Raw genomic sequence first — 24,638 nt, 5'->3', positions numbered from 1 at the left:
TTTGACATGCTGATTTATTTGCCCCAGAATAGAGCCTGAGCATTGTTATTTTTATTTATTTTTATTTTTTTAGTGCTTATTTATTTGCGAGAGAGCGCATGTATGCACACACAAGTGAGTAGGAGAGGGACAAAGGGAGAGGGAGACACGGTCTGGAGCAGGCTCCAGGCTCTGAGCTGTCAGCACAGAGCCTGACGTGGAGCTCAAACTCACAGACTGCGAGATCATGACTTGAACTGAAGTTGGACGCCCAACCGACTGAGCCACGCAGGCAGCCCGTTATTATTTTTGAATACCTCCCAAGTAATTTAGTGTCTAGCCAAGGTTGAAAACCTCTGGATTCAGCAGTCAGGAGACACAGTTCTAAGGGCAGCTCTGTCACTGACTCACTCTGATCTTTGAGCCTTAGTTCTTTATCAGTGAAGTTGAGAGTGGGTGAATGAGCTGATATCTAGTGTCTCTTTGGCTTGAAAACAGATTTGTGAACCTGTTCCCGTGCCTACATTTATTGTTTCCCTTGGGACCTTGAAATTCTGATGGAAGATCATCCCTCAGACGCCGTTCTCTCCCCTGTGTAGTAAGATATGAGATTTGCTTTTTCCCCACTCCCACACTTCTAAGATTCGGATTGCAGCTTCCTCTCTGGCATAACCTAAATGATGGTATCTTTATCAATGGTCAATTAATATTCTAGGGATTTGAATTGTACCTATCCTGTAATTTTTAAATCCTCTACTTCAGTTGCTGCCCTGTCTCTGGTCACCTGTCATGTTATTTATTACAGAGTGTAGTATTTTGCTCTAGTTTTCTGGTCCTAGGATCTTACCAATTTGTTCTCTTTTCTTGTAGGAGAAATCTTTGAATTGAAGGCTGAACTCAACAATGAAAAGAAAGAAAAGAGGAAGGAGGCTGTGAAGAAGGTGATTGCTGCCATGACTGTGGGGAAGGATGTTAGGTAAGGGTCATCACTCCTGCTGTCGGTCACTTTAGACCCATACCCTATTTTATGGCTTTTACTGCTTTTCATTTAACTGTTGTAAACAAAGAACCTATAAGAATGGGTTTGTCCCACTGAAAATCACAAGGAAGTATAGTTGCTTTTACGTGAACTCTGTGACTTTTTTTTGAAGAATGAAACCAGTTTGATTTTCTTGCGTCCAGATCTAGCATAAAACCTCCTGAGAGCTGGCACAGTTACAGATCTGTTGCTGAAGTAGTTTTAGGAGATGATAAAAATGTACCGAGAAGCAGAAGCTCATATGTTCTTTAATTGGCTCGAGCCAACGTTCTTAACTCTACAACTCTAGAATCAGTTGCTGAATTCAAGATGAAAATCAACGTTAACAAAGTCTGTTTTCTCACCCTCCCTGCTCTCCCCGTAATTCAGCCAGACCATTTGGAAATAGGTACAGATTATCCGCAAGCCCCTGAGGATTCCCAAAATCCTTTCGGGGGATTTATGAGGTCAAGGCTATTATAGTAATACTTAGGTGTTATTTGCCTTTTCACTGTGTTGACATTTGCACTGCTGATGCCTTAGTGCAAATCAAGGTAGCAGTGCCAAACTGTGATAGTAGTCATTGTATTCTTCATCACCACTTACTTCCAGGAAAAAGGGCAGTTTCACTTAGGGCTATTCTTCATTGAAGCATTAAAAATGTATTTTATTAAGCCTTGAAATATGAGTCAGGTCTTTTTAATATTCCATGCGATAAAATAGCAATTATGCATAAAGCACTTCTGCGTAACATAGTGTGATTGGTTGACCTGGAAAAAAGCCGATTGTTTGAACTGGGAATACCATTTTTAAGTAAAAGAATGATTGACAGACAAATTATAGTTAATCAGATCTTCAGTATTTGGGAGACATTTTATCAAAAATGAACAAAGTGAACCTGTCACTTCTAGAGAAAAAAATTGACAGATCCATTTTGAGCTTTAAAGTAAAAATTAGATTGTTGGAAAACTTGTATCTCTCATTATGAGCTTGACAGCATCCCAATACTTAGAGACTTTTCTGATGAGATTGGTGGTGAAATGAATTAATGTATTATTTACTGTTCTCTGATGAAATGTGTCATTGGGAGGATCTGCATAACTCAACCAATATTTTCTAAATGACCAGTGCATAGATCATAGAAGTATCCATGGGTAAAAGATCCATTCACATTAAGTGAAAGAAGATAGATCTTATAGCAAGCAAGTTTAAAAAGTTTGATATGGTTTCAGATTCCACATTGTAGCTGACTTTTAAGCTGATTAATGTGTGTGCTGAAAAAGACAAAAGAGAAAAAGCCTTTGTCTAGCTTCAATGTATCAAAGAATATCCAGTTATCTGAAAAAGCTGTTAAAATACTCCTCTCTTTTCCAATTAATATATGTGTATGATTTGCTTCTTACACTTCAGTCAAAACAACATTCTACAGGGGTGCCTGGGTGGCTCAGGCGGTTAGGTGTGCAACTCTTGATTTTGGTCAGGTCATGGTCTCACGGTTTGTGAGTTCAACCCTCACATCGGGCTCTGTGCTGACAGTGTGTGGAACCTGCTTGTTATTCTGTCTCCCTCTCTCTGCTCCCCACTCACATTCTCTCAAAATAAATAAATTAACTTAACAACAAAAAAAAAACAAACCCAACATTCTACAACAGGTTGAATGCAGGAGGAAATATGAGGTCATTGCTTAACAACAACAACAAAAAAACCAACATTCTACAACAGGTTGAATGCAGGAGCAAATATAGCTGTCATTGCTTAAACTAGACATTAAAGAGATTTGCAACATGTAAAACAATATCGTCTTAATTTTTTAAAAAATACAAATTTTTTTGCTTTAAAGTGATATGTTAATATGAAATGCATTTGTTATTTTAGAACTTTTTTTAGTGTTTTATTTTTGAAAGCGTATGCACATGCATGCAAGCTGAGGAGGGGCAGAGAGAGAGGGAGATAGAGGAGTCAGAGCAGGCTCTGCAGTGAGAGTGGAGAGTCCGATGCAGGGCTCGAAACCATGAACCGTGAGATCATGACCTGAGCCAAAATCAAGAATTTGAACACTCAATTGACTGAGCTACCCTGGCGCCCCACATATCATAGTTTAAACAAAATGATAGTAGATATCTTTTGGCCTTCATTGTATTTACTATCTAGTTGAAGAGACCCAAAATCTGAAAACTTAGGGAGTAATAAAATACGATTTTATTATTAGGAACTAGAGTATACATTAAAGGCAATAAGAGTTCTACAAAAGAGAGATACATGTAAATAGGAATAGTTGAAGAACACTTCTCGGAGGAGATGGGATTTGTGCTGTGCCTAGATAGCTCAAAGAGGCAGAATAAATAGAGCTGAGCTATTCATAGGTTATCATATTTCATTCTCCCCTCCAAGTAACTTCAAGTTCAGTGCTGTGAGAAAGAAATACAATGTGAGCCCCATATATGATTTAAAGTTTTCTGATAGCCAAGTTAAAATAAAACATAAATGAAATTCTAATAATATATTTTATTTAACAGTATATCGAGTATCATTCCAATATGAAATTTAAAAATAATAAAAATTATTAATGAGGTAATTTACATTATATTTTTCATACTAAGTCTTCAAGATCCAATGTGTATTTTATATATACATAAATATATACGTATGTGTATATGTATATGTGCGTGTGTATATATATACATATATATATCTCATATGTATATATATCTCATACATATATATATATATATATATATATATATATATACACACACTTCACATCATAGTTCAGACTAGCCACACTGCCAGTGAGTAGCTACATATGACCAGTGGCTACCATATTGGAAAAATCAACTTTCTAACTTTATAGGTTGATACTTAACAGTTTTTACCTCTAGAACTTTGTTTTTGACCAAGATCTTTTTGATTGGGCAGGTTGTTGGAATTAAATTACTCAGGATCTTAAATTTACTGTTGGTTAATGTGTCACATTTGTTTGTCAGTTTTTAGTTGTTTTGCCCATGAGTTATTCTAAGAAATGGAAAGAACATTCATTTTGGGGGAATGTTAATTAGTGTTTGTTGAGTATCTACATGTGCTTGAAACTAGGTATGTATATTCAGATTAAACAGTTTGCCTTTCAGAGCAGAAGTCATTGGTTCGTTGGAGGTAAGGTAGATTCTTTGACTTTGCTGTCCATCTTCCTTTCTGTAAATAACTCTTTCTGCTTATTGTGTGTGTGTGTGTGTGTCCAGGAGCTGTACCATGTGACCAGTTATTTCAGCCATTCTCCTTTTTGTAGAAATATACTGACATTTGCTTTCTGTGTACTTGTAATAAGATGTTCAGAAGTATTTAGAAGTTTTACAGTACTTTGATAAAGCTTTAAGGGGAAGTTTAATTGCTAATCACTCATAAAATTATAGTTCACCTATATTTTAAAAATAGAGTTTATATGTTAAAATCCAATAAGCTCACCTTCTAAACTAATGATGCCACTTTCCTTTGGCTTTACAGGAAAGTAGTAAATCATGAAATGACTTGGACTTGGAAAAAGTGTAAACTCCTTTTATATTTGAGGAAACTCGTTTTCATTGTCTGAATACGTAATATTAAGAATAAAGAAATAGGGGCACCTGAGTCGCTCAGTTGGTTAAGCGTCTGATTCTTGATTTGGGGTTAAGGTCATGATCTCAATAGTTCGTGGGATCGAGCCTCTTGTCGGGCTCTGCACTGACAGCATGGAGCCTGCTTGGGATTCTCTCTCTCCCTCTCTCTGTGCCCCTTCCCCACTTGTACGTGCTCGCTTGCTCTTTCTCTCAAATAAACTAAAGAAAAAAAAAAAGAAATAAATTCCACTAGAAGGGAATCAGGACGTCTTAGAAAAATGACTGATTTTAATTGTAAGATTAGAAATGAACCAAGTGATCCTGGATGGAACATCATGTCCTACCAGAAAGCAAGGAAACTGGTGAAAATACAGGGTCACATCCCAGGGACTCAGAAGCGAACTGAGTAAGTTCTCACTAGCCAGGGATAGAAGAATATGAACATTTAAAAAATATAGCAACCATAGTGCGTTGAACCTACAATGAATTGATATGTAGAATTACTGTTAATTTGTATATGTGATAAAGACTGTTTTTTTAAAAGCAACATTCCAGGGGTGCCTGGGTGGCTCAGTTGGTTAAGTGTCTGACTTTGGCTCGGGTCATGATCTCACAGTTTGTGAGTTCAAGCCCCGTGTTGGGCTGTGTGCTGACAGCTCAGAGCCTGGAGCCTGCTTCGGATTCTGTGTTTCCCTCTCTCTGCCCCCTGCCCTGCTCACACTCTGTCTCTGTCTCTCAAAAAGGGAGTAAACGTTAAAAAAAAAAAAAAAAAAATTAAAAGCAACATTTCTAAAAGGTATGTCCTAAAATATTATATGTGAAATTATATGATGTCTAGGATTTGGTTAAAAATAATCCAGAGCAACTAGATGGGATAGGGACAGGGAGGGAAGGAGAATGGATTGAGGACATGTATTAATACTTGTTTATAGCTGGGTGATGGATATATTGGGTTCATTATACTGCTGTTTCTATTTGTTAGGAATTTTTGTAATGAAAAGTTTCGTAAAAACTCTATTTTTAGAGACTTTCTTGAGACCCAGGGTTATAGTTTCTTTAGAAATTCATCTCAGTGAGATAATTATTATTGCCGTGGGGACATTTGTCCTTGCATCAGATCACTTTGTAAAATAAGGCCATTTCTTCAGGTTCTATCCATTGGCTTGACACCAACATCTTTTAATTTTTCTTTTCTCTTTTCTCCTCTTAGCTCTCTCTTTCCAGATGTAGTGAACTGTATGCAAACCGACAATCTGGAATTAAAGAAGCTCGTGTACCTTTATTTGATGAACTACGCCAAGAGTCAGCCAGACATGGCCATCATGGCTGTCAACAGCTTTGTGAAGGTAACATTTCCCCCAGGGACTCAAGACCAGTCTCTTCTGTCTCAAGTAACCTTTTCAGAAGTGTTTCTTGATATAGTTAATGTCTGCATTGCAAATAAGCAACCTCTGTTCCAAAAGAGGGCCTCTGGAGAAGTACTGGCACTGACTAGGAATGTTCATGTTTTTAAGCCTTCTTTATGCCAGCATTTGTCATCCAATTCAGACCATATGGAGAGCTTTCAGTTAGCTGGTCTTGGTGTCCTTGCCAGATGGAAGAAGAAAAGCAGGTGAAGAAGCCTTAATGTTTTACCTACCCAGGCTGACAAAGCTTAGGTATATCATTGCAGTTTCAGTAACCTGGGCTTTATCTAGTTTCTCTTTGTAAAAATTATGCTTATGAGTTAGAAGTAGTAGAAACCACAGGAACTACTACCTCTGTTTTGTCTTACTTAATAGGTCTTAACACTGGATTAATTTTTTTATTATGGAAACTTTCAAACATAATGAAGTAGAGGAAATCGTATTATAAATTCCTACCCATCTTGTAGTTGCAGTAGTTAATAACCCATGACCAGTCGTGTTTTATTTATTCTCCCATACATGTTTTCCTGACTCCTCCTCATTTTCCTACTAGATAATTTTAACGTAAATCCCAAACATGATAAAGATGAAAAATAATTTCATCCTTACATTTGTCAGAATAAGATCTCTTTTTTAAACATAACTACAATTTTCACATCTTAAAAAATTGACCATTAAGAAATTTCTTATTATTAAACATGCAGTCATAGTTTTCCTATCATTAGATTTGATGGACATAATGAGGCTGTACCTATTAAAAAGTACATATTTTAATATTTTGTATATATATATATATATGTATATATATATATACATATATATATGTATATATATATATGGTTTTTTGCTGTTTTTTCCCCTTTGTTGGGAATTTAGTCTGCATTAAAAAAAAGACAGTATTTCTAAAATTAGCTTTTATTAAACTGTTCTGAAAAATAAACTATATGCTTTCTTTCTTATGGAATTTTTGTTCTTTACCTGTGTTTAGCTACATTGTACAAAATCAGAGAACATAACATTCTGTCTGGTGGTTCATAGGTGGACTACATCATTGGAAAGATAATTTAGTTTACTTGTTTTGTACTTTGGTGTATACAAGGTTTAGAGTGTTTAAAGAAATTTTTTAGCATAGTGCAATTTAAGGAGTATTCTATTTGTACTGTATTTGGAAGCATTTGCTAATAAAGGAGAATGTAGGAGTGCCTGGCTGGCTCAGTTGGTAGAATATGCAACTCTTGAACTTGGGTCCATGAGTTTGAGCCCCATGTTGGGTGTAGAGTTCACTTAAAAATAAATAAGTAAATAAATCCCTCATTTGGGGAAAAAAAAAGGAGAATGTATGTTAATTGGGATCTTGGAGGGCTCTCTCTGCTGCTTAACTCCAGGAACTTGGGGCAGGCCCAAACCAGTTTCTCTCTCCTTTGCTTTCTTGGCTGTAGGCCCCAGAAAGTCCCAACCTATTTTCTCTCTACTTGATACTTGCAGACTGGCTCTGGAGTGGAACACATCTTTTCAATTCCTCATTTTTTTCCTATTGTTAAGGCAGGTCCACTAATAGCCATGGGGATGGTATTACCAGCTCACTAAGGTGCTGCCCTTCTGGGCATTTCTTCACTGTGTTTATAAAACAATTAAATGATTTTCTAAGCTAAACTCTTAAATAGGCAACTAAGGTTTGTACTTAGGAAACAATAGCATGGGATGATTTATGTTCTGATATAGAATGTAACTGGAAGCTTACATTAAGGAAATATTTTTTTTGTGGTTTGTATAAACTAGACTATTTACTTTTAGTTACCATGTACACCTACAGTTGTCAATGATTTTTTTTTTTTTTTTTTTTTTAAAGGACTGTGAAGATCCTAATCCTCTCATTCGGGCCTTGGCAGTCAGGACCATGGGGTGCATCCGGGTGGACAAGATTACAGAATATCTGTGTGAGCCCCTCCGCAAGTGTTTGAAGGATGAAGATCCCTATGTTCGGAAAACAGCAGCAGTCTGTGTGGCAAAACTCCATGATATCAATGCCCAAATGGTAGAGGATCAGGGATTTCTGGATTCTTTGCGGGATCTCATAGCAGATTCAAATCCAATGGTAACAAACTTCTGCTTTTATAAAGAGAATAGTGCTTAAAATGGGTCCCTTTTAAAAAAGCATGTTTAAAACAAATCTTATGTTTGGGACATTGAAACCTAGGTTAGCTATGGGAAGTATGAATTCTGTGTGTCCCTCAGATTATCTGTCTCACACTGTAGGTGTTTCTGAGGTGAAAACCAACTACTAAAATACCAGGGTCTTAAAGCAAACCTTTGCATCGTACCTATCCCTGTATTTGCTCAGCAACCGGTTCTTTCATCATTTTTTTAAGAGGATTTTACCTTAAATTTATAGCAGTTTTTTAAAGATGATTTCTTCAGATGTTTGTGGTCTTTTCTAGCAGTGTGGCAGTAGAAACAAAGTTATATTTATTGCTTAGTGATTTTTATGCATTCTTCTACAGGAAAATTCTAGGACAAGATTCTCTTTTGACAACTAACGTTTTAAACATTTGGTAGCTAGGAGTGCCTGGGTGGCTCAGTCGGTTGAGCGTCAGACTCTTGGTTTCAGCTCAGGTCATGATCTCACAGGTTGGTGAGCTCGAGCCCCACATCAGACTCTGTGCTGATGGTGCAGAGCCTGCTTGGGATTCTTTCTCTCCCTCTCTATCTGCCCCTCCCACGCTTATGCTTGTTTGTGCATGCGTTCTCTCTCTTTCTCTCTCTCTCTCAATAAATAAATAAATAAACTTAACCAAAAAAAACCTTTAAACATTTAGGAGCTGGAAAACAACTTAACACCTTAAAGTTTGGAGTACTTTTATTTCTCATATTAACATTTTTAACTTTGTCCATATAATGAAGGGGAGAAAGTCCCAAGTGGTATGTTGACTCTGCTGGTTACTGGAGCTCATTTGAATTCAATGATTGGTCAAAGTATCATTGCTGAGAAGATGAAGGAATATGGCCACCTTTTCTCCCCTTTTTGCCTAATACAATATTTACTTAGAGGTGAATAATTGTGAGTTAATCAAATGAGTAATCTTTGAATATTTTTCTTGTTGTTGAACTTTCTGGAATTTGCCTTGAAATAGACATTGCCTCTCACTTGCAAATTACCCACTCAGATCTCTGCTTTGATATTTCATTTGGTTCATCTTATTCTTTGAACAGCCTTGGCTTCTGTTTATTCTCCTTCAAGTTTAGTATCAAGGTCAAAGGATGAAGCAAGCCCCACTTTTTTTTTAGGGTACTATAGTACTTACTATCATCAGGAATCTTTTTAGCCACCTTCTAGGTACAGAAGTGGGTGCAGATATGGATGTGCTTAAACTATGACTTCTGATAGGATGTCACCATCAGTAAGAAGATTCAGCCTTTCCTTTTTTCCACCTCAAGTAAGATCATGTGACTTCTCCCCCGCTTTTTTTTATTCCATACAGGAAGAAATTTATAGGGGCGTCTGGGTGCCTCAGTTGGTTGAGCGTCCAGCTCTTGATTTTGGCTCAGGTCATGCGATATCACGGTTCGTGGGTTTGAGCCCCATGTTAGGCCCTGCGCTGACAGTTCAGAGCCTGCTTGGGATTCTCTCTGCCCCTGTCCTGCATGTGTGCTCTCCCTTAAATAAGTTTAAAAAAAAAAAAAAAAAAAGAAATTTACAAGGCATTAGTATCTATGTTATAGACTGTGTAGTTGGTCCTAAGTTGTATTTTAGTGTTGTTTCTGAGTCACGGTTACTCTGAGCAGCTGTACTGGAAATTTTCTACCTGAGGACAAATGAGAAGATGAAAAGTATTTGGCTTCCGTGCTCCCAGTTTCAGGCATCCAGATGAATAGGGTATTGTGCACTCATGGAAACTTGTTAAATAGTGGGGCTAGGAATGTGGAGTGGAGTGAGGTGAAAATGAATTCTAACTCATTTAGGCAATTCCATTTTGGGGAGAAAAAGGCATTTTTACACTAATGTAAATTCTTCAAAGTAGAACCTACAAAATTAGATGATTAGGGATAGGGAGTAACTGATGGTTTAGTAAAGGCTTGCTTTTTCTTTTTTCTGCTCTTTTCTTTTTTTTGTACCCAAGCACTTAGAACTTAAAACTTTATCCAGATCAGTTGAGAGGGTGGAATGATTCTGGAACAAGCCTAATTTAACTTATTTTAAGTTTTCATTATGGAGGAAGGGCTGGTTTTGGCCAGATCCTACTCTCAAGTAACATGTATGCCATTTATTTATTTATTTATTTATTTATACTTTATATTATGGGAATTTTCAAACATATTCAAAATTAAAGTGACTAAATGAAAATGAGATAAGTGAAATGAATCCATTTACCATCATCAGATTCGGTAATTATCAGCATGTGCTAGGCTTGTTTTACCTGTTTTCCCCCATGCCATACCTACCTATATAAGTAATATAAACAGGCAACACATCAGTGGGTCTCTGTTTGAATTTAATATAACATTATATTAAACTATAATACTCTTAATAAAATTTCCTAATCTGTTTTTACTACAGCTTATCAGGAGGTGATTTCAGGGGATTTTCACAAGTTACCTTTGAGGAAACATTTAGAGAAAATTTAAGGTCACCTGGTAGATTTTGAGAAACTTTCAGGAGCCACTTTTGTTTACTGTGTCTTTATTGCCGATTTTCCTAGAGCAGGTGTCAGCATTAATTATCATTGGACCTATCGCTCTCTAAATAGAAAATCTTTTTGATTCTCGTCACATTTCTCAGTAGCAGAACTTTTCCCTTGATATTGTTCAATGGAGTGCTAGCAAGGCTCACAGGGTACAAAATTTAAAATGGTACTCACATTCAGGTGCCAACTCCATACCTGCAGAAGCCTGAAAGTGGAGTGTCTCCTTAAGCTTGTGCCTTACTTGCCTTACTCTTGTTCTGGTCTTGTTTTACATACTCTTATTCAAATCATTTTTTGAGCTCTTCATGCTTGTTTTAGTGAAGAACTGAAAAGTTTGTGTTAAGATAGCCAACAGACACACATGCCTACCTTTGATCTCGAACCCATACTTTTCATCTCAATCGATGTCCTGCTTTTTGCCAAAAAGTATTACAACCGGCATTTAGACCACTGATTTTCCTTTTTTATCAGCTGGGTCAAATACTGTTGATAGGAAACAGGTGAGTACATGAATGTAAGGTTTAATAGCTCAAACATCTGAGAGATTCCAAAGGATTCTGATGACCATACATTCTTAGGAAAAGGGAAATTTAAACTTAAATGCATTCTATGCCAGATACATGCTTTTACTTACGATTTATTGCTTCGTTCTCTTATCTTCCCAATGCAGTAGAGGTTATTCCATGTTGAGATCAAGAAGTGTACACTCAGGGAATTATCCCAGAGTCCTACAGCTAGTGGTAATATAGCCAGGATTCTAACCTAGTTCTGAGTCCCAATACCCGTTATTGGTCACTGTCTTCATAGAGGTATGTCTATAATAGAATTTAAATGTGTGTATTCACACGTACACATTTAGAACTGTTTTATTGTCTCAAAATGGTTAAAATTTTGAATATATGAAGGCCTTTAATTATCTGAGACCTGTTTTACTGTGGAAATCCTCTCAAGCTCCTTACTCTGATGCTTGAGTCCTCTTCTGCTCTGGAGGGTATTTTGTTGCACTGTTTCAGAAGTTGTTCCACACGGTGGCAGCACTGCACCAGAAAATACTAGAATCTCTTGCAAAAAAAAAAAAATTAACGTTTCCAGCGGGTTCTGCTTTAGTAATTTTCTTATAGTTCACTTCAGAAGGGCATCCTAAAGGTGAAAGCACCTGCAGAAATGACTTGGAAATCAGAGAGTAAAATGTTGATCAAGATCTGAATACTTTTGGGGTTATGTTGATTTCTAAGCTCATTCCTGGGAGTAGGGTACCTTGCTGCAAGTAATAGATTTGTTTTCATTTCTTGTCTTTCTGGGGGGGATCACACGCACTTCCTTTTCCTATAGTTATCCAATTTATAACAGTTAAAGCAGACTTTCAGTGAAATACTATTTGAAAGAGAAAAGATAGACTTTGAAGTAAAAAAATTCTCTTAAATTCTAGCTCAACGTCACTGAGTTTCTTCTTCTGTTGAATGAGGGGCGCCATTGTAGAAAGGCGTTAGGAGTATTTATTGAGCTGTGGTATAAAAAGTGCATATTCAAGGGGCACCTGGGTGGCTCAGTTGCTTAAGCATCCAACTTCAGCTCAGGTAATGATCTCATGGTTCATGAGTTTGAGCCCCGCGTCAGGCTCTATGCAGACAGCTCAGAGCCCGGAGCCTACTTAAGATTCTGTGTCTCCTTCTCTCTTTGCCCCTCCCCTGCTCACACTCTGTCTCTCTCCCTCTCAAAAATAAATAAACATTAAAAAAAAAATTTAAAAAAAGCACATGTTCAAGTGCTTGGCTTATGGGAGCTCATGAGAATGATGGCTGCTGCTCCTGTAACTATGAAATAGACATTAGACAGGGTTAACGTTATTGCTACAATATTAACTTAAAAGGTCCTGGTGCCGATGATAGCTGTACAAACTCATATAGTGCAGTCTTTTCTGAGAGAATTAGAGCCAAACTTATTTTCAGATGCAGATTTTATTATTCATTATTTTGAAAGCAAACCTGTATTCAGAATGAGCAACCACTTTGGAGCTACAGGAGAATAGCTCCCATGACTTCTTCACAGATGTCAGAATTTTTTTATTTTATTTTATTTTTTTACATTTTATTTTATTTTTGAGAGGCAGAGAGAGACAGAGCACAAGTGGGGGAGGGGCAGAGAGAGAAGGAGACACAGAATCCGAAGCAGGCTCCAGGCTTTGAGCTGTCAGCACAGAGCCCAACATGTGGCTTGAACTCACAAATTGTGAGATCATGACCTGAGCCGAAGTCAGGTGCTCAACCGACTGAGCCACCCAGGCGCGCCCACAGATGTCAGAATTTTTAGAATTTCCACCAAATGTATATTTACAAGAAAAAAATGCACTTTTGGGTGATAGTGATTGTTTTGTAGCTTTTTTCCCGTACATTAGGATTTTCCCTCCTTTACTATGGTTTTTATTTTTTCCTCCAAGGCATTTGAGATATTCTGACTTCAGTTAGCATGTTCATGCTAGAGTCTGCCACTCCTGAGACTCCCAACAACCCCATCGCATGGTTGCTTTTGTTTGTGAACTTGGCTCTCCTGAGCCCCATTGGCTTAGGACTTTGCCCCTTTAATGTCTTCTAAACTTTCTCCATTCTGCTTCCATCAGTCACCCTGAGAACTGCCCTGGGAAGCCCCACTTCCCTCTGTCCTGTCCTCTCTGCCAAAGCACAAATTACTGAATAAGTAGGAAACCTATTTCTGTTTGATGAGTGTTCTGCACGAGCAGTATGTTCTCAGAATAGCCTCAGCTTGGCCCAGAATAGCCTTTAGCAAAGGTTCTGGTTAAAACTGCTAGCATCTTGGGGCACCTGGGTGGCTTGGTCAGTTAAGTGTCTGACTTTCAGTTTTGGCTCAGGTCGTGATCTCACAGTTTGGTGAGTTCGAGCCCCGCATCAGGCTCTGTGTTGACAGTGTGGAGCCTGCTTGGGATTCTCTCTTTCTCTCTCCTTCACTGTCCTCTTCCCCTGCTCACAATGTCTCTGTCTCTCTAAATAAATAAATAAACAAACCAGTTAGTTTCTTTTAATTAGAAATTATTCTAGAAAGATATCTTATAAAGAGGCCTTATAAAAATTTTATAAAGAGGCTTTAACTGGGTTCATTCACATATATCATGCAAGTGAAAGACAAACAGAACCCACATTCCAAGGATCGACATAGGATGAGAAACCTCCAATGATCCGGTGCCAGCTCACAGGTCAAATGGCAGTCACATCTTTTTGGTGACCATCACCAGCATGTAGAAGCAGCGTGGTATTATGGCAGTGGATCTCAACTGGGAGCGATTTTGCTCCCCAGGGTACATTTGGCAATATCTAGGGCACTTTTCATTGTCACAGCTAACCGGAGGGATGTTGCTAGTATCGAGTGGGTAGAGTCCAGGGCTACTTCAGACATCCTGCAGTGTACAGGACAGCCCCCTAGAGCAACCAGTTATTCATCCCCAAATGTCAGTAGTGCTAAGTTTGCAAAAATTTGGATTATAGAAATAATAGAAATAGCATATAACCACGTAGGGCCAGAGTGGCTGCTGTTTTGAGTCCTGGTGTGGCTGCTTAATAAAAATGTTGCCCTTAGCAAGTTGTTTAAAATGAGCTTCAGTTTCCTTGTCTTTAAAAAGGTAATAATGCTTATTTTACCCAATTATTTTGAATATGAAGGAATAATTTAAAAATTTAAATAATGCCTGGGGCACCTGGGTGGCTCATCGGCTCAGGTCTTGATCTCAAGGTTCGTGAGTTCGAGCCCCGCATTAGGTTCTCTGCTGTCAGTGCAGAGCCCACTTGGGATCCTCTGTCTCCCTCTCTCTGCCCCTCCCCCACTTGTGCACACTCTCATACTCTCACTCTCTCAGTCTCTCCCAAAAATGAACAGTAGGGGCGCCTAGGTGGCTCAGTCAGTTAAGCATCGGACTGCAGTTCAGGTCATGATCTCACAGTTTGGTTCCTGAGTTTGAGCCCTGTGTCGGGCTCTGTGCTGACAGCTCAGAGCCTAGAGCCTGCTTCAGATTCTGTGTCTCCCTCTCTCTCTGCCCCTTGCCTACTCATGCGTGCACGCTCTCTCTCTCTCAAAAATAAATAAACATTAAAGTTTTATTTAAAAAAACATCAAAAAATTTTAAATAATGCCTGATATATAGCAAATATTTAATAAAACTGTAGCTATTGGGGAACAGACCTAACACTGCATACTTTCTGATTATTATAATTTCTATTTAGGTCTTAGAAAGTTGTGATTTGTTGTCAGTCAGTCTGAGATGGTACATATTGAAAAACTCAAGTCTCTAGATCACTTTGTAAATTTGAGGATTTTTATCGGAATATAAATGATGCCCTTGTGGGCTATGTTGTCTTTCAAAGATCAGTCTAGAGCACACAGAAAAACTTCATGACTTCATTTAATTTAGTATTTTCTATGATTTCTGTTATCCCTAAATGTATATTAATAAGTAGAGTTTTAAAGTACAATTTCATACGTAAGTAAAATGAGAAATACATAATGTTCTTCGTGCTAAAAGTCCATAAAGGAGTTCCGGAGCTGGTAGAATTTTAGGTGCATGTGAGAGTGCCTGTAGGTGGTAGGCACTTAATAAGAGTAATGTGGGAGGTAATATGTTCAGTCTGTCTGGGTTCCCCATGTGAGTAATGTTGTATTTGGTACCAAAAGAGGAGCGATTTCTGCAGGAATGGAGTAAGTAGAATCATTAGAGACTGCTTTGATATAAGGCCGATTGCCCAGCTCTTGAATCTCCCACTGGTTGATCTGAGTGTTGTTCTGTCTCTGCTTATAGAGGAAGTAAATGATTTTTGTTTCCTGTGTAATAAACTCTGGAAATCTTTCTGTGATTCTCACTTCTTTTTAAATCAGTTTTCTATCAGTTGTTACTAACTTATAGGTTATTTTTTTTATTCTTTTTACATTTTTTTAAGTTTATTTATTTTGAGGGAGGGAGAGAGAAACCCACGCAGGCTCCATGCAGAGCCTGATCTCACAACTGTGAGATCATAACCTGAGCCAAAATCACGAGTAGGACCCTTAACCAACGGAGCCATTCAAGTACCCCTGAGTTGTTGTTGTTGTTGTTGTTCTTCTTCTTCTTCCTTTTTTTTTTTTTTAATAAGCTCATTTAGGGGGGATAATTTTAGAATAACAGAAAAGTTGCAAAGATAGTACAGAAAGTTCTCATATACTCTTCAGTCACTTTCACTTAATGTTAACACCTTACATAACCATGGCACATTTGTCAAAACTAAGAAATTAGCATTGGTACATTATTAACTAAAGTACAGATTTTATTTGAATTTCACCTGTTTCAACACAAATGTCCTTTTGCTATTCTAGGATTCAATCCAAAATACCAAATTGTATTTAATCACTTCTTTTTATAAAGAGTTGACTCACTCTGTATGAAAGTGTCTCAAAAACAGAAAAGTGCTTTGTAATTATGAAATGGTATCTTTTCCTCCCCCCAGTACTGGATAGCATAGTGGTTAAGACTCAGACTCTTGAGCCAGACAGACTTGGGTTTGTATGCTGGTTCTATCATTTCTTGGCTCCCTGGACTTCTTTCCATCCTCATCTACATAGTAGAGGTGATAAATAAAATTTTTCTCGTAGGGTTGTTGTGAACATTAAGGAGAGAGAGCTTGCAGAGCCCTTAATCCTGAACCTGGCAGAGAGAGCCCTCCATAATATAACTGCCATTTATGGTCCATATTGTATAGTCACTGTGCTGCTGGAGATTAATAAGTTTAAAGGGGTTGATTTTTCAATTGCACATTTATTCTTAAAAGATTTAGTTCTTTTGTATATGTTATTTATTTAAAAGCAGACATTGTTTTTAGGGTAATTCTGGGGGCAGTTTACCCACAAACGAAGCTAGGTCTGTTTACAGTGTTACTACACCATTGCAGAATTACTTTTAAAAGGTAATTTTTCCAGGAAATCCCTTTAAAGCAGTTCATCAGCAACTTCTTGAAAAGTGGATCTGTTGTATATAGTAATACTGAAAGATCACAGCTCATTCCTTTCTCAGTGTTCCCTTCAGGATGATCTCAAGGCTTTTAATGTGGCAGGGGGTTACTTTGTTCTCATAGGGAGATAACTGGTATGGTCATACATTTTTGGTTTGTGTTGCAGCTTGCTCTAGTGTAATTTCAGGGTCTGTGGGCCCACTAACCCTGATTGTTAGGAGTGCCTTTTGTCTATTTGTAGATACCTATTTGTGATGTGAGAATATTTGGATTTTGTCAGACCATATCTTAAGCCACTTTAAGTAATGAATTCTATTGAGTCTTATTTGTGAATCTTAATTGTTACCATGTATACAGACTTCCTGGTCATCATGAGCTGTGTTGACTCAACCAGGCAGACGTGTTGACTCAAGTTCCTTATTCATGGGAAGATGAAGGGGGAAAAATGGCACATTTTAGGATGTAATACAGTTGGCATATTATCTATTGGCATTCTGGACAGTGTGTTGGGTAAAAGTATGAGCTCTAAGTTTTACTTATGTGAGGGGGAAAAAATTAACTGGTACCACATACTCATTGTGTCCTTAAGGAGATGATCAGGACTGAAACATGCTTGGAAGAAATACATGTTGCCTTGTGCTTTCACATGTCAGTTGAAGCAACTCTATAAAGGAGAAAGCAAGATTATGTATATTTCAGCATATTAGATTTTGGTTAGTTATTATGCTTTCACTTGATTTCAGTCTTTAGGGGCACCAACCAAAAGGGTTGTAAATTGAACAGGAAAACTGAAGTATAAACCTGGATAGAGAGTATGTGACCTTGAAGGTCATTGCTGGAAATGGAAGTCCTCTAAATAGTACTTGAGTTAATAGGGAGAAGTCACGGTACTGGAAAGTGATGTCTTTCTTGGGTTCTGAGGCTATGGAAATGAAAGTGCAGGATGAAAGTCATTCAAAGGGACAGGGACATGTGTGAGAGATTTCTCGTAAAGGAGCTTCTGTCTGTGACACTCCAGTCCCACAGGAGATCTGGATTTCCCTTCTAGATTTCTTTTTTTACAGGATCATTTTTATTTTAACCCTACCTGCAGCTCTAGCTTGCTCCTTTTAAAAAAAAAATGAGGTCAAATTTATGTCCTTATAATTGATGCATATCAGATAGGGGTAGCTTATAAATCAGATTTTATAGCTGGATAGTAAATCCTGCCTCTTTAAGTGCTGTCAGGATATGATTATCTCTGAAATATATGAAGTAGAAGAATACATTTTTTCTCCTTGTATAAATCTCCTTGTATAAAGGCATGTCACCTTTGCCTGGACATAATGCTTTGATTGTATTATCCTCCCCCACCTCTGATGTTTCTTTCCATTTCTCCCAGCTGAAGTTCACAGCTCCTGGTAATTCTGCAAATGCTGAACGCAGAGTGATTATTACTCAGAAACTGGAAGCAGACACAAACCTTGAGTTCATATTCGAGCACTATCCCTCGCTAGCTGTGTCAACTAAACAAGTCACTAACTTCTCTAAATTGATTTATAAATTCATTTTTAAAGCCTGTTTCCTTATCTGTAATAGGTGGATTTTGATAGCTACTACCTCAGAGTTGCTGTGAGGATTAATGGCACATAGTAAGTGCTCAAAACATTTCAGTAGTTACTGTCTTTTTTTCTCTTTGCGCAGCCTTATCTATTAGGTATGGTATAAAGTAAATTAAAACACAATTTGCTTACCTTAAAAAAAGCTCCGCTGGCTCCAAGGGTCCATAAGGAACTATCACACTGAAGAGAAGTCTGTAGTTAAGGCAGAGAAAGATGTGTCTAGTATGGAGTGTGATTTTATATGTATCTATATGTTTTGTATATAAATGTGTATATGGATGTTTGTGTTTAATATCTGTATCTATAAAGTATACACATTACATTACGGGGTGGGGTAGGGAGAAGTGTTTAGTTGCAGTCATCCCAAGAAACACCATAGTTGGGAGGCAAGATGAATAAAAAAATTTTTTTACACTATGTATGCGTTCCTTTGTAACCTATATGCCAACTTTTTATAAATCCGCTAATGTACTGAGAAAACTCATTTAAGGAACCCTATTTAAAATTATATTTTTAAAGCAAAGCTTCTTTAGAAATTCCTTTCTAGGTTGTCTCACTGGTTCAGTTGGCGGAGCATGCAACTCTTGATCTCAGGGTTGTGAGTTCAAGCCCCATGTTGGGTGTAGAGATTACTTAAAAATAAAATCTTAAAAAAATATAAAGGCAAAAAAAGAAACTCCTTTTTTGGGAACTGTAGTTTTTTTTAAGATTATAGTTAAAAGGCTGTTCTCTTCCTGGCAGTGTTTCCTAAGAGAAGTGCCAGTTTTCCAGGGGAGAAATATTATGCATGTTAGTCTTAGTTCAAATTCAAAGTGATAGTTCAAGTGAAAGAGACCTAACCTTTGGGGTTTTGTTTTGTTTTGTTTTGTTTTTTTTAACATTTATTTATTTTTGAGACAGAGCATGAACGGGGGAGGGTCAGAGAGAGAGGGAGACACAGAATCTGAAACAGGCTCCAGGCTCTGAGCAGTCAGCACAGAGCCGACGCGGGGCTGGAACTCACGGACCGCGAGATCATGACCTGAGCCAAGTCGGACCCTTAACCGACTGAGCCACCCAGGCGCCCTCCAACCTTTGTTTTAATACATGAGTATATTAAGGCAGTTACTCCAAGGGTTAGATTTTTTTCTTTATTATGTTGAATTACTGTTTGGAGAAGTCTTTCTGGAAAGAGGAAGTAGATCTTAAATTCTAATCTGTTATTTTTAAAGTTTATTTTTACAAATAGACAATATATGTGCTGTGTAAATAGTACAAAATTCCAAACAAGCAGAGTATAAACATCAACAAATGAATTGTCCTGTTACCGTAACCACCCAGCTGCTGTTCTGAAGTCAGTCTTTTTTCTCTGTCTACTTTAGAGTTGGTGTGACTAGCTTAAGTTTCCTTTAGAGTGGGAGAAATGTGGCTTAATGACCAGAAGACTATACTCAGTCCCTACAGGCCCACCGTAGTATGTTTCTGAAATCATAACAGCCTGTGAAGATTAGGAGTTGAGAGTGGAAAGACAGAACAGAGGAACTTGGAGAAGTTTTAGAGGAACTGTGGAATTTTGTTATTGGGGATGCATTTTTCTCTAGTTGGCCATTGGCTCAGTGACTGTTTGGCAGTAATCTCTTTTCTCAATGCAGGCCTTTCTAAATGTAATCCTATAATCTGGTCTCTCTGGATCTTTTAATGAGATTTACTTTTCCCTATTTCCTTTTTTGTTTTAATGTGATAATGAGTGGAAATTGCCTTATTTTGCCACCAGAACATATACTTCATTAGCCGCATTATACACTTGGTTTAATTTCCAATTGCCTATGATAATGACAGGGGAATTCTAATTGTTCGTTCTGTTCAGCATCCTTCTGTTCTCTTTCCTCCATTGCTTTTTTTGATTCCCTAAATTCTGACCTTTTCTTTTTCTACATTTCCTATTAACAGACTTTATATTTAACATGTAATTTTTCTAACTTCAAAAGGATTTAATAGCAAAAATGGTAAATTGTGGTAGGACATCTTATCTTGGACAGCTGGTAACCAAGATTGGGCATGTGTTGTCAGTAACAATTTGAAAACAGGCATTTGGTCTTCTGATATGACATTTTGATCCTTTATAATATAATGTCAATCCAAGTGTAGAATACATGAGAAATCTCTTTTCCCTGCATGTACAGCACCTGAGATGATGGAGAAGATTAGTATTTCACTCTTCATGCGTTTTGTTTTTCCCTAAATCCCATGCTTGATGATAGCAGACAAAAATTAAGTCAGAAAAGAACTTCATACCTGCTACCATGTGGTATGTGGACTAGACAATTCTTCCTGATTTGTCTTAATAGCAGTAAAATCATATCATATCCATAATCATACTTACAAGTGAGCCTTTGATTTTTCATCTTGGAATTTTGTAATCACTAAATTATAGCTGAAGAGGATTCCATTCATGGCATCATACCTTTTTTTTTTTTTTTCAACGTTTTTAATTTATTTTTGGGACAGAGAGAGACAGAGCATGAACGGGGGAGGGGCAGAGAGAGAGGGAGACACAGAATCGGAAACAGGCTCCAGGCTCCGAGCCGTCAGCCCAGAGCCTGACGCGGGGCTCGAACTCACGGACCGCGAGATCGCGACCTGGCTGAAGTCGGACGCTTAACCAACTGTGCCACCCAGGCGCCCCTTTGGCATCATACCTTTTATGTAATTATGAATGTTGTCAGACTTACGTTATGTGATTAAAAAATCATGTTGTCTAGACATTTATATTCTAGGATAAATGCTGGGATAGCCCGCAAACTACTCAGATAAGGTGGATGGTAAAATCAATAGCTGAGGGGCATAGTTCAGCGTCCGACTCTTGATCTCGGCTCAAGACATGATCTCACAGTTCGTGGGTTTGAGCCCCGCATCGGCCTCTGCACTGATGGCATGGAGCCTGCTTGGGATTCTGTCTCTCCGCCTCTCCCCTTTTTCTTGCTGGCAAAAGGATGCAACTCTTAGTTTCTTAAGCTTTTAACAAGGGACTTCAGTGAGAACTAAGAATGAGTTGACGTTTGAACAATTTTAATATGTATGACTGAAGCTACTATCTCTTATCTCATTGATACTTAGAGAATATTTGGATTCAGTCTTTACCTTGCTTGTTTTTAGTAACACCTGGGAGCCTCACTGAAAAATGGGGTTATAGGGGTGCCTGGCTGGCTCTGTTGGTAGAGCATGCAACTCTTGATCTCAGGATTGTGAGTTTGAGCCCCATGTTGGCCATACAGATTACTTTAAAAAAATGTGGTTTTAGGAGCGCCAGGGAGTCTACATCAGTTGAGCATCCGACTTTGGCTCAGGTCATGATCTCGTGTTTCTTGAATTTGAGCCCTACATCGGGCTCTGTGCTGACAGCTCAGAGCCTAGAGCCTGCTTCAGATTCTGTGTCCCTCTGTCTATGCCCCTCACCTGTTTGCATTCTCTCTCTCTCTCTCTCTCAAAAATAAACAAACATTAAAAAAAATTTTTTTTTAAAGTGTGGTTTTAAATTCACTTGTATAAGGCCATAGTATAGTTTCTTGTGTGTTTTTATTTTTGTGTGTTTTTGCAATTTTTAAAATACTTTAAATATTCACTGGCAGGGCTCCTGGGTGGCTCAGTCGGTTGAGCGGCTGACTTCGGCTCAGGTCATGATCTCGCGGTCCGTGAGTTTGAGCCCCGCGTCGGGCTCTGTGCTGACAGCTCACAGCCTGGAGCCTGTTTCAGATTCTGTGTCTCCCTCTTTCTGACCCTCCCCTGTTCATGCTCTGTCTCTCTCTGTCTCAAAAATAAATAAACGTTAAAAAAACATTAAAAAAAAAAATTTCACTGGCTGTAGACTTACTAGTTATATCAGGAATAATCTGTAATTTTGATAAAGGTGCACTTTTTTTTCTTGAAACTAGTATGGATTCCCATATCTGTAAGTCAGGATACAAGTGTACTTTCTTATATTTGGTAGCAATTTTTCATATGTCATACTGCCTGAAAAGGTTACATTTGAGGCACCATATTTCTTTGAGTCTGAGATGGCATTGATTATAAGATATGCTATTTTTTGTATTACCTAGAAAGAAATGTATTTCCTATTAAACTAACATGCTTTTGGTTATTAAATGCATCTTATTTTCAGAGATGTTGATGTGAAAAACTGTGCAACTAAATCTTGAAGAGTTATGGTAATAGTACCACCTTAAATTTGCATAAGGCTTTATAGAAAGCACATATGTATATCATATATCTGATTGAGCCTCAAACTAAAACTAATCTGTGAGGTGGATTAAATTATCCCCAATTTTCAGATGAGGACCATCTCCAGACATGATCAATAGTGAACTAGGGTTTCAAGCTCATAATTTCTTACTCTGAGACTCATGATATGATTGACAGTATCACCTCCTCACTCCCCCTTACATGCATACCCATACAGCTCTATAATTAGCCTAGATTTTTCTGTCTGTTGCCTGCCTAATATACATGTTTCGTGTTTAAACTTCATTGATCTTATAACTGTTCATGTGTCTTGATTGTATTGATAGTGTTGAATACTATTGAAATTGTTAATGTTCTAACAGTAAATCATGTGTGACTTGTGTGACTGTCTGCTAATACGTGAATTGTTTTAATTCTGGGTTCCTGACCACTAAGAAGCTCTATATACCATCATTGGTGGTGTAATATGTTTTGAAAGCAGTCTATCTGTTTCTAGCTGACTGGGTAAAATGTTCAGGAATGGTTATGAGTTGAGATCTATGAAGTGGTCCAGAGAATATTATTTATTTATAATTGTACTGTTCTTGGTAAATCCAGGTCATGTCTGTTTCTTTCCCAGGTGGTGGCTAATGCTGTAGCAGCATTATCTGAAATCAGTGAATCTCACCCAAACAGCAACCTACTCGATCTGAACCCACAGAACATTAATAAGCTGCTGACAGCCCTGAATGAATGCACTGAATGGGGCCAGATTTTCATCTTGGACTGCCTTTCTAATTACAACCCTAAAGATGACCGGGAAGCTCAGAGGTCAGTCTGTTTTCCTGGATAGTATCTGGGAGACTTGCCTGCTTGAATAAGTTCTGTCTATATTAGAATAAGGGTCTCTTATGTTGGCAGAGATCAGTGGCTTGTGGGGCAGATACTGCTATCCTCATGGTATTTTGTCACTGGATTTAGGAACATTATAGGTGGTGGAGTGAACCATGCACAAATAACTCTTCCTAAGGGATGTGTATTTTTCTTTTATTTAAAAAAATTTTTCTTTTAATGTTTATTTTTTGAGAGACAGAGACAGAGTGTGAGCAGGGGAGGGGCAGAGAGAGAGAGGGATTCACAGAATCTGAAGCAGGCTCCAGGCTCTGAGCTGTCAGCACAGAGGCTGGCATGGGGCTCGAACCCACAAGCTGTGAGATCATGACCTGAGCTGAAGTCAGACGCTTAACTGACTGAGCCACCCAGGTGCCCCAAGATGTGTGTTTTCCATTTCTTGTTTGAATACTGTAGTTACCCTCTGCTGAAATCTCCCTCATCATGGTTCCACATCTCCCATACAGCAGTTTCTGGCCATTTGGTACACAAAGGTTTTTGAGTGTCTCTCACCATAGTGACAAACTTTTCATTTTATGAGATACATAGTAAGTGGCTGGATACCAGTTACTAAGCTGAACTATACCTATCATTCAGTAATAGAGAAAATGTATTCAAGTCTGCAAAATATGTGATGTCTTCCGTTAGATACAGAAATCACGTCAGTCTGAATTTAGAGAAGATTTTGGAAGGTGCACTTGGATTGTTGTGCTCAGCCCTTTACCAAGTTCACTGTTGTAAATTTTCTTTGACTATCACAAATTGACTACTAAATTTCGTATGCACCTACACACAGTTTACAGGATTGGCATTATCACCAATTTTTATTGAGTGTTTTGTGCATATAGGCACTATAGTAGGTAAAGTACTTCTGAAGAAATGGTGGCTCTTTGACATATTTTAATTATGTAGATAAGAACCTTCCTTGCCTGGATGAATCTCAAGCTACCATAATGTAAGTGCTCTTCACTTGTCTGGGAAATTGTTCCCTCTGAACCTGATTAAAACTCACCCTGATTGTTTCTTTCCATCCTCTAAAGTACAAGTATCTTATGGAAAGAACTTCATGTAAAATTTTATTTTTTGTTGATTAGTGACATCTCACACTTCTTGTTCATTCACTTAGCAAGTATTTATTGAGGCTATGATGCCTGCCAGGCATTGTTATAGGTGCTGAGGATACACTGTCACCAGAATCGTAGCCCTCGTGGAACATTTATCCTGAGAGATGCTGCAGAAGTATATATAATATAATATAATATAATATAATATAATATAATATAATATAAT

At 37.9% G+C, this 24,638-nt stretch overlaps 1 protein-coding gene across 4 annotated transcripts in view; it reads left to right on the top strand.

Moving 5' to 3' along the window:
- Positions 1-24,638, top strand: part of AP2B1 (adaptor related protein complex 2 subunit beta 1) — a 134,207-nt gene that overhangs the window by 18,649 nt on the left and 90,920 nt on the right. For all 4 annotated transcript variants that reach the window (XM_049636588.1, XM_049636589.1, XM_049636586.1 and 1 more), the window contains exons 3-6: positions 850-955; positions 5,798-5,933; positions 7,843-8,088; positions 23,098-23,288. In XM_049636588.1, the coding sequence (XP_049492545.1) occupies positions 850-955; positions 5,798-5,933; positions 7,843-8,088; positions 23,098-23,288 (679 nt within the window). The remainder of the gene's footprint in view (positions 1-849; positions 956-5,797; positions 5,934-7,842; positions 8,089-23,097; positions 23,289-24,638) is intronic.

Source organism: Panthera uncia, chromosome E1, assembly GCF_023721935.1.
Source record: "Panthera uncia isolate 11264 chromosome E1, Puncia_PCG_1.0, whole genome shotgun sequence".
NCBI lineage: Eukaryota > Metazoa > Chordata > Mammalia > Carnivora > Felidae > Panthera > Panthera uncia.
This window is presented reverse-complemented; position numbering and strand designations above follow the sequence as displayed.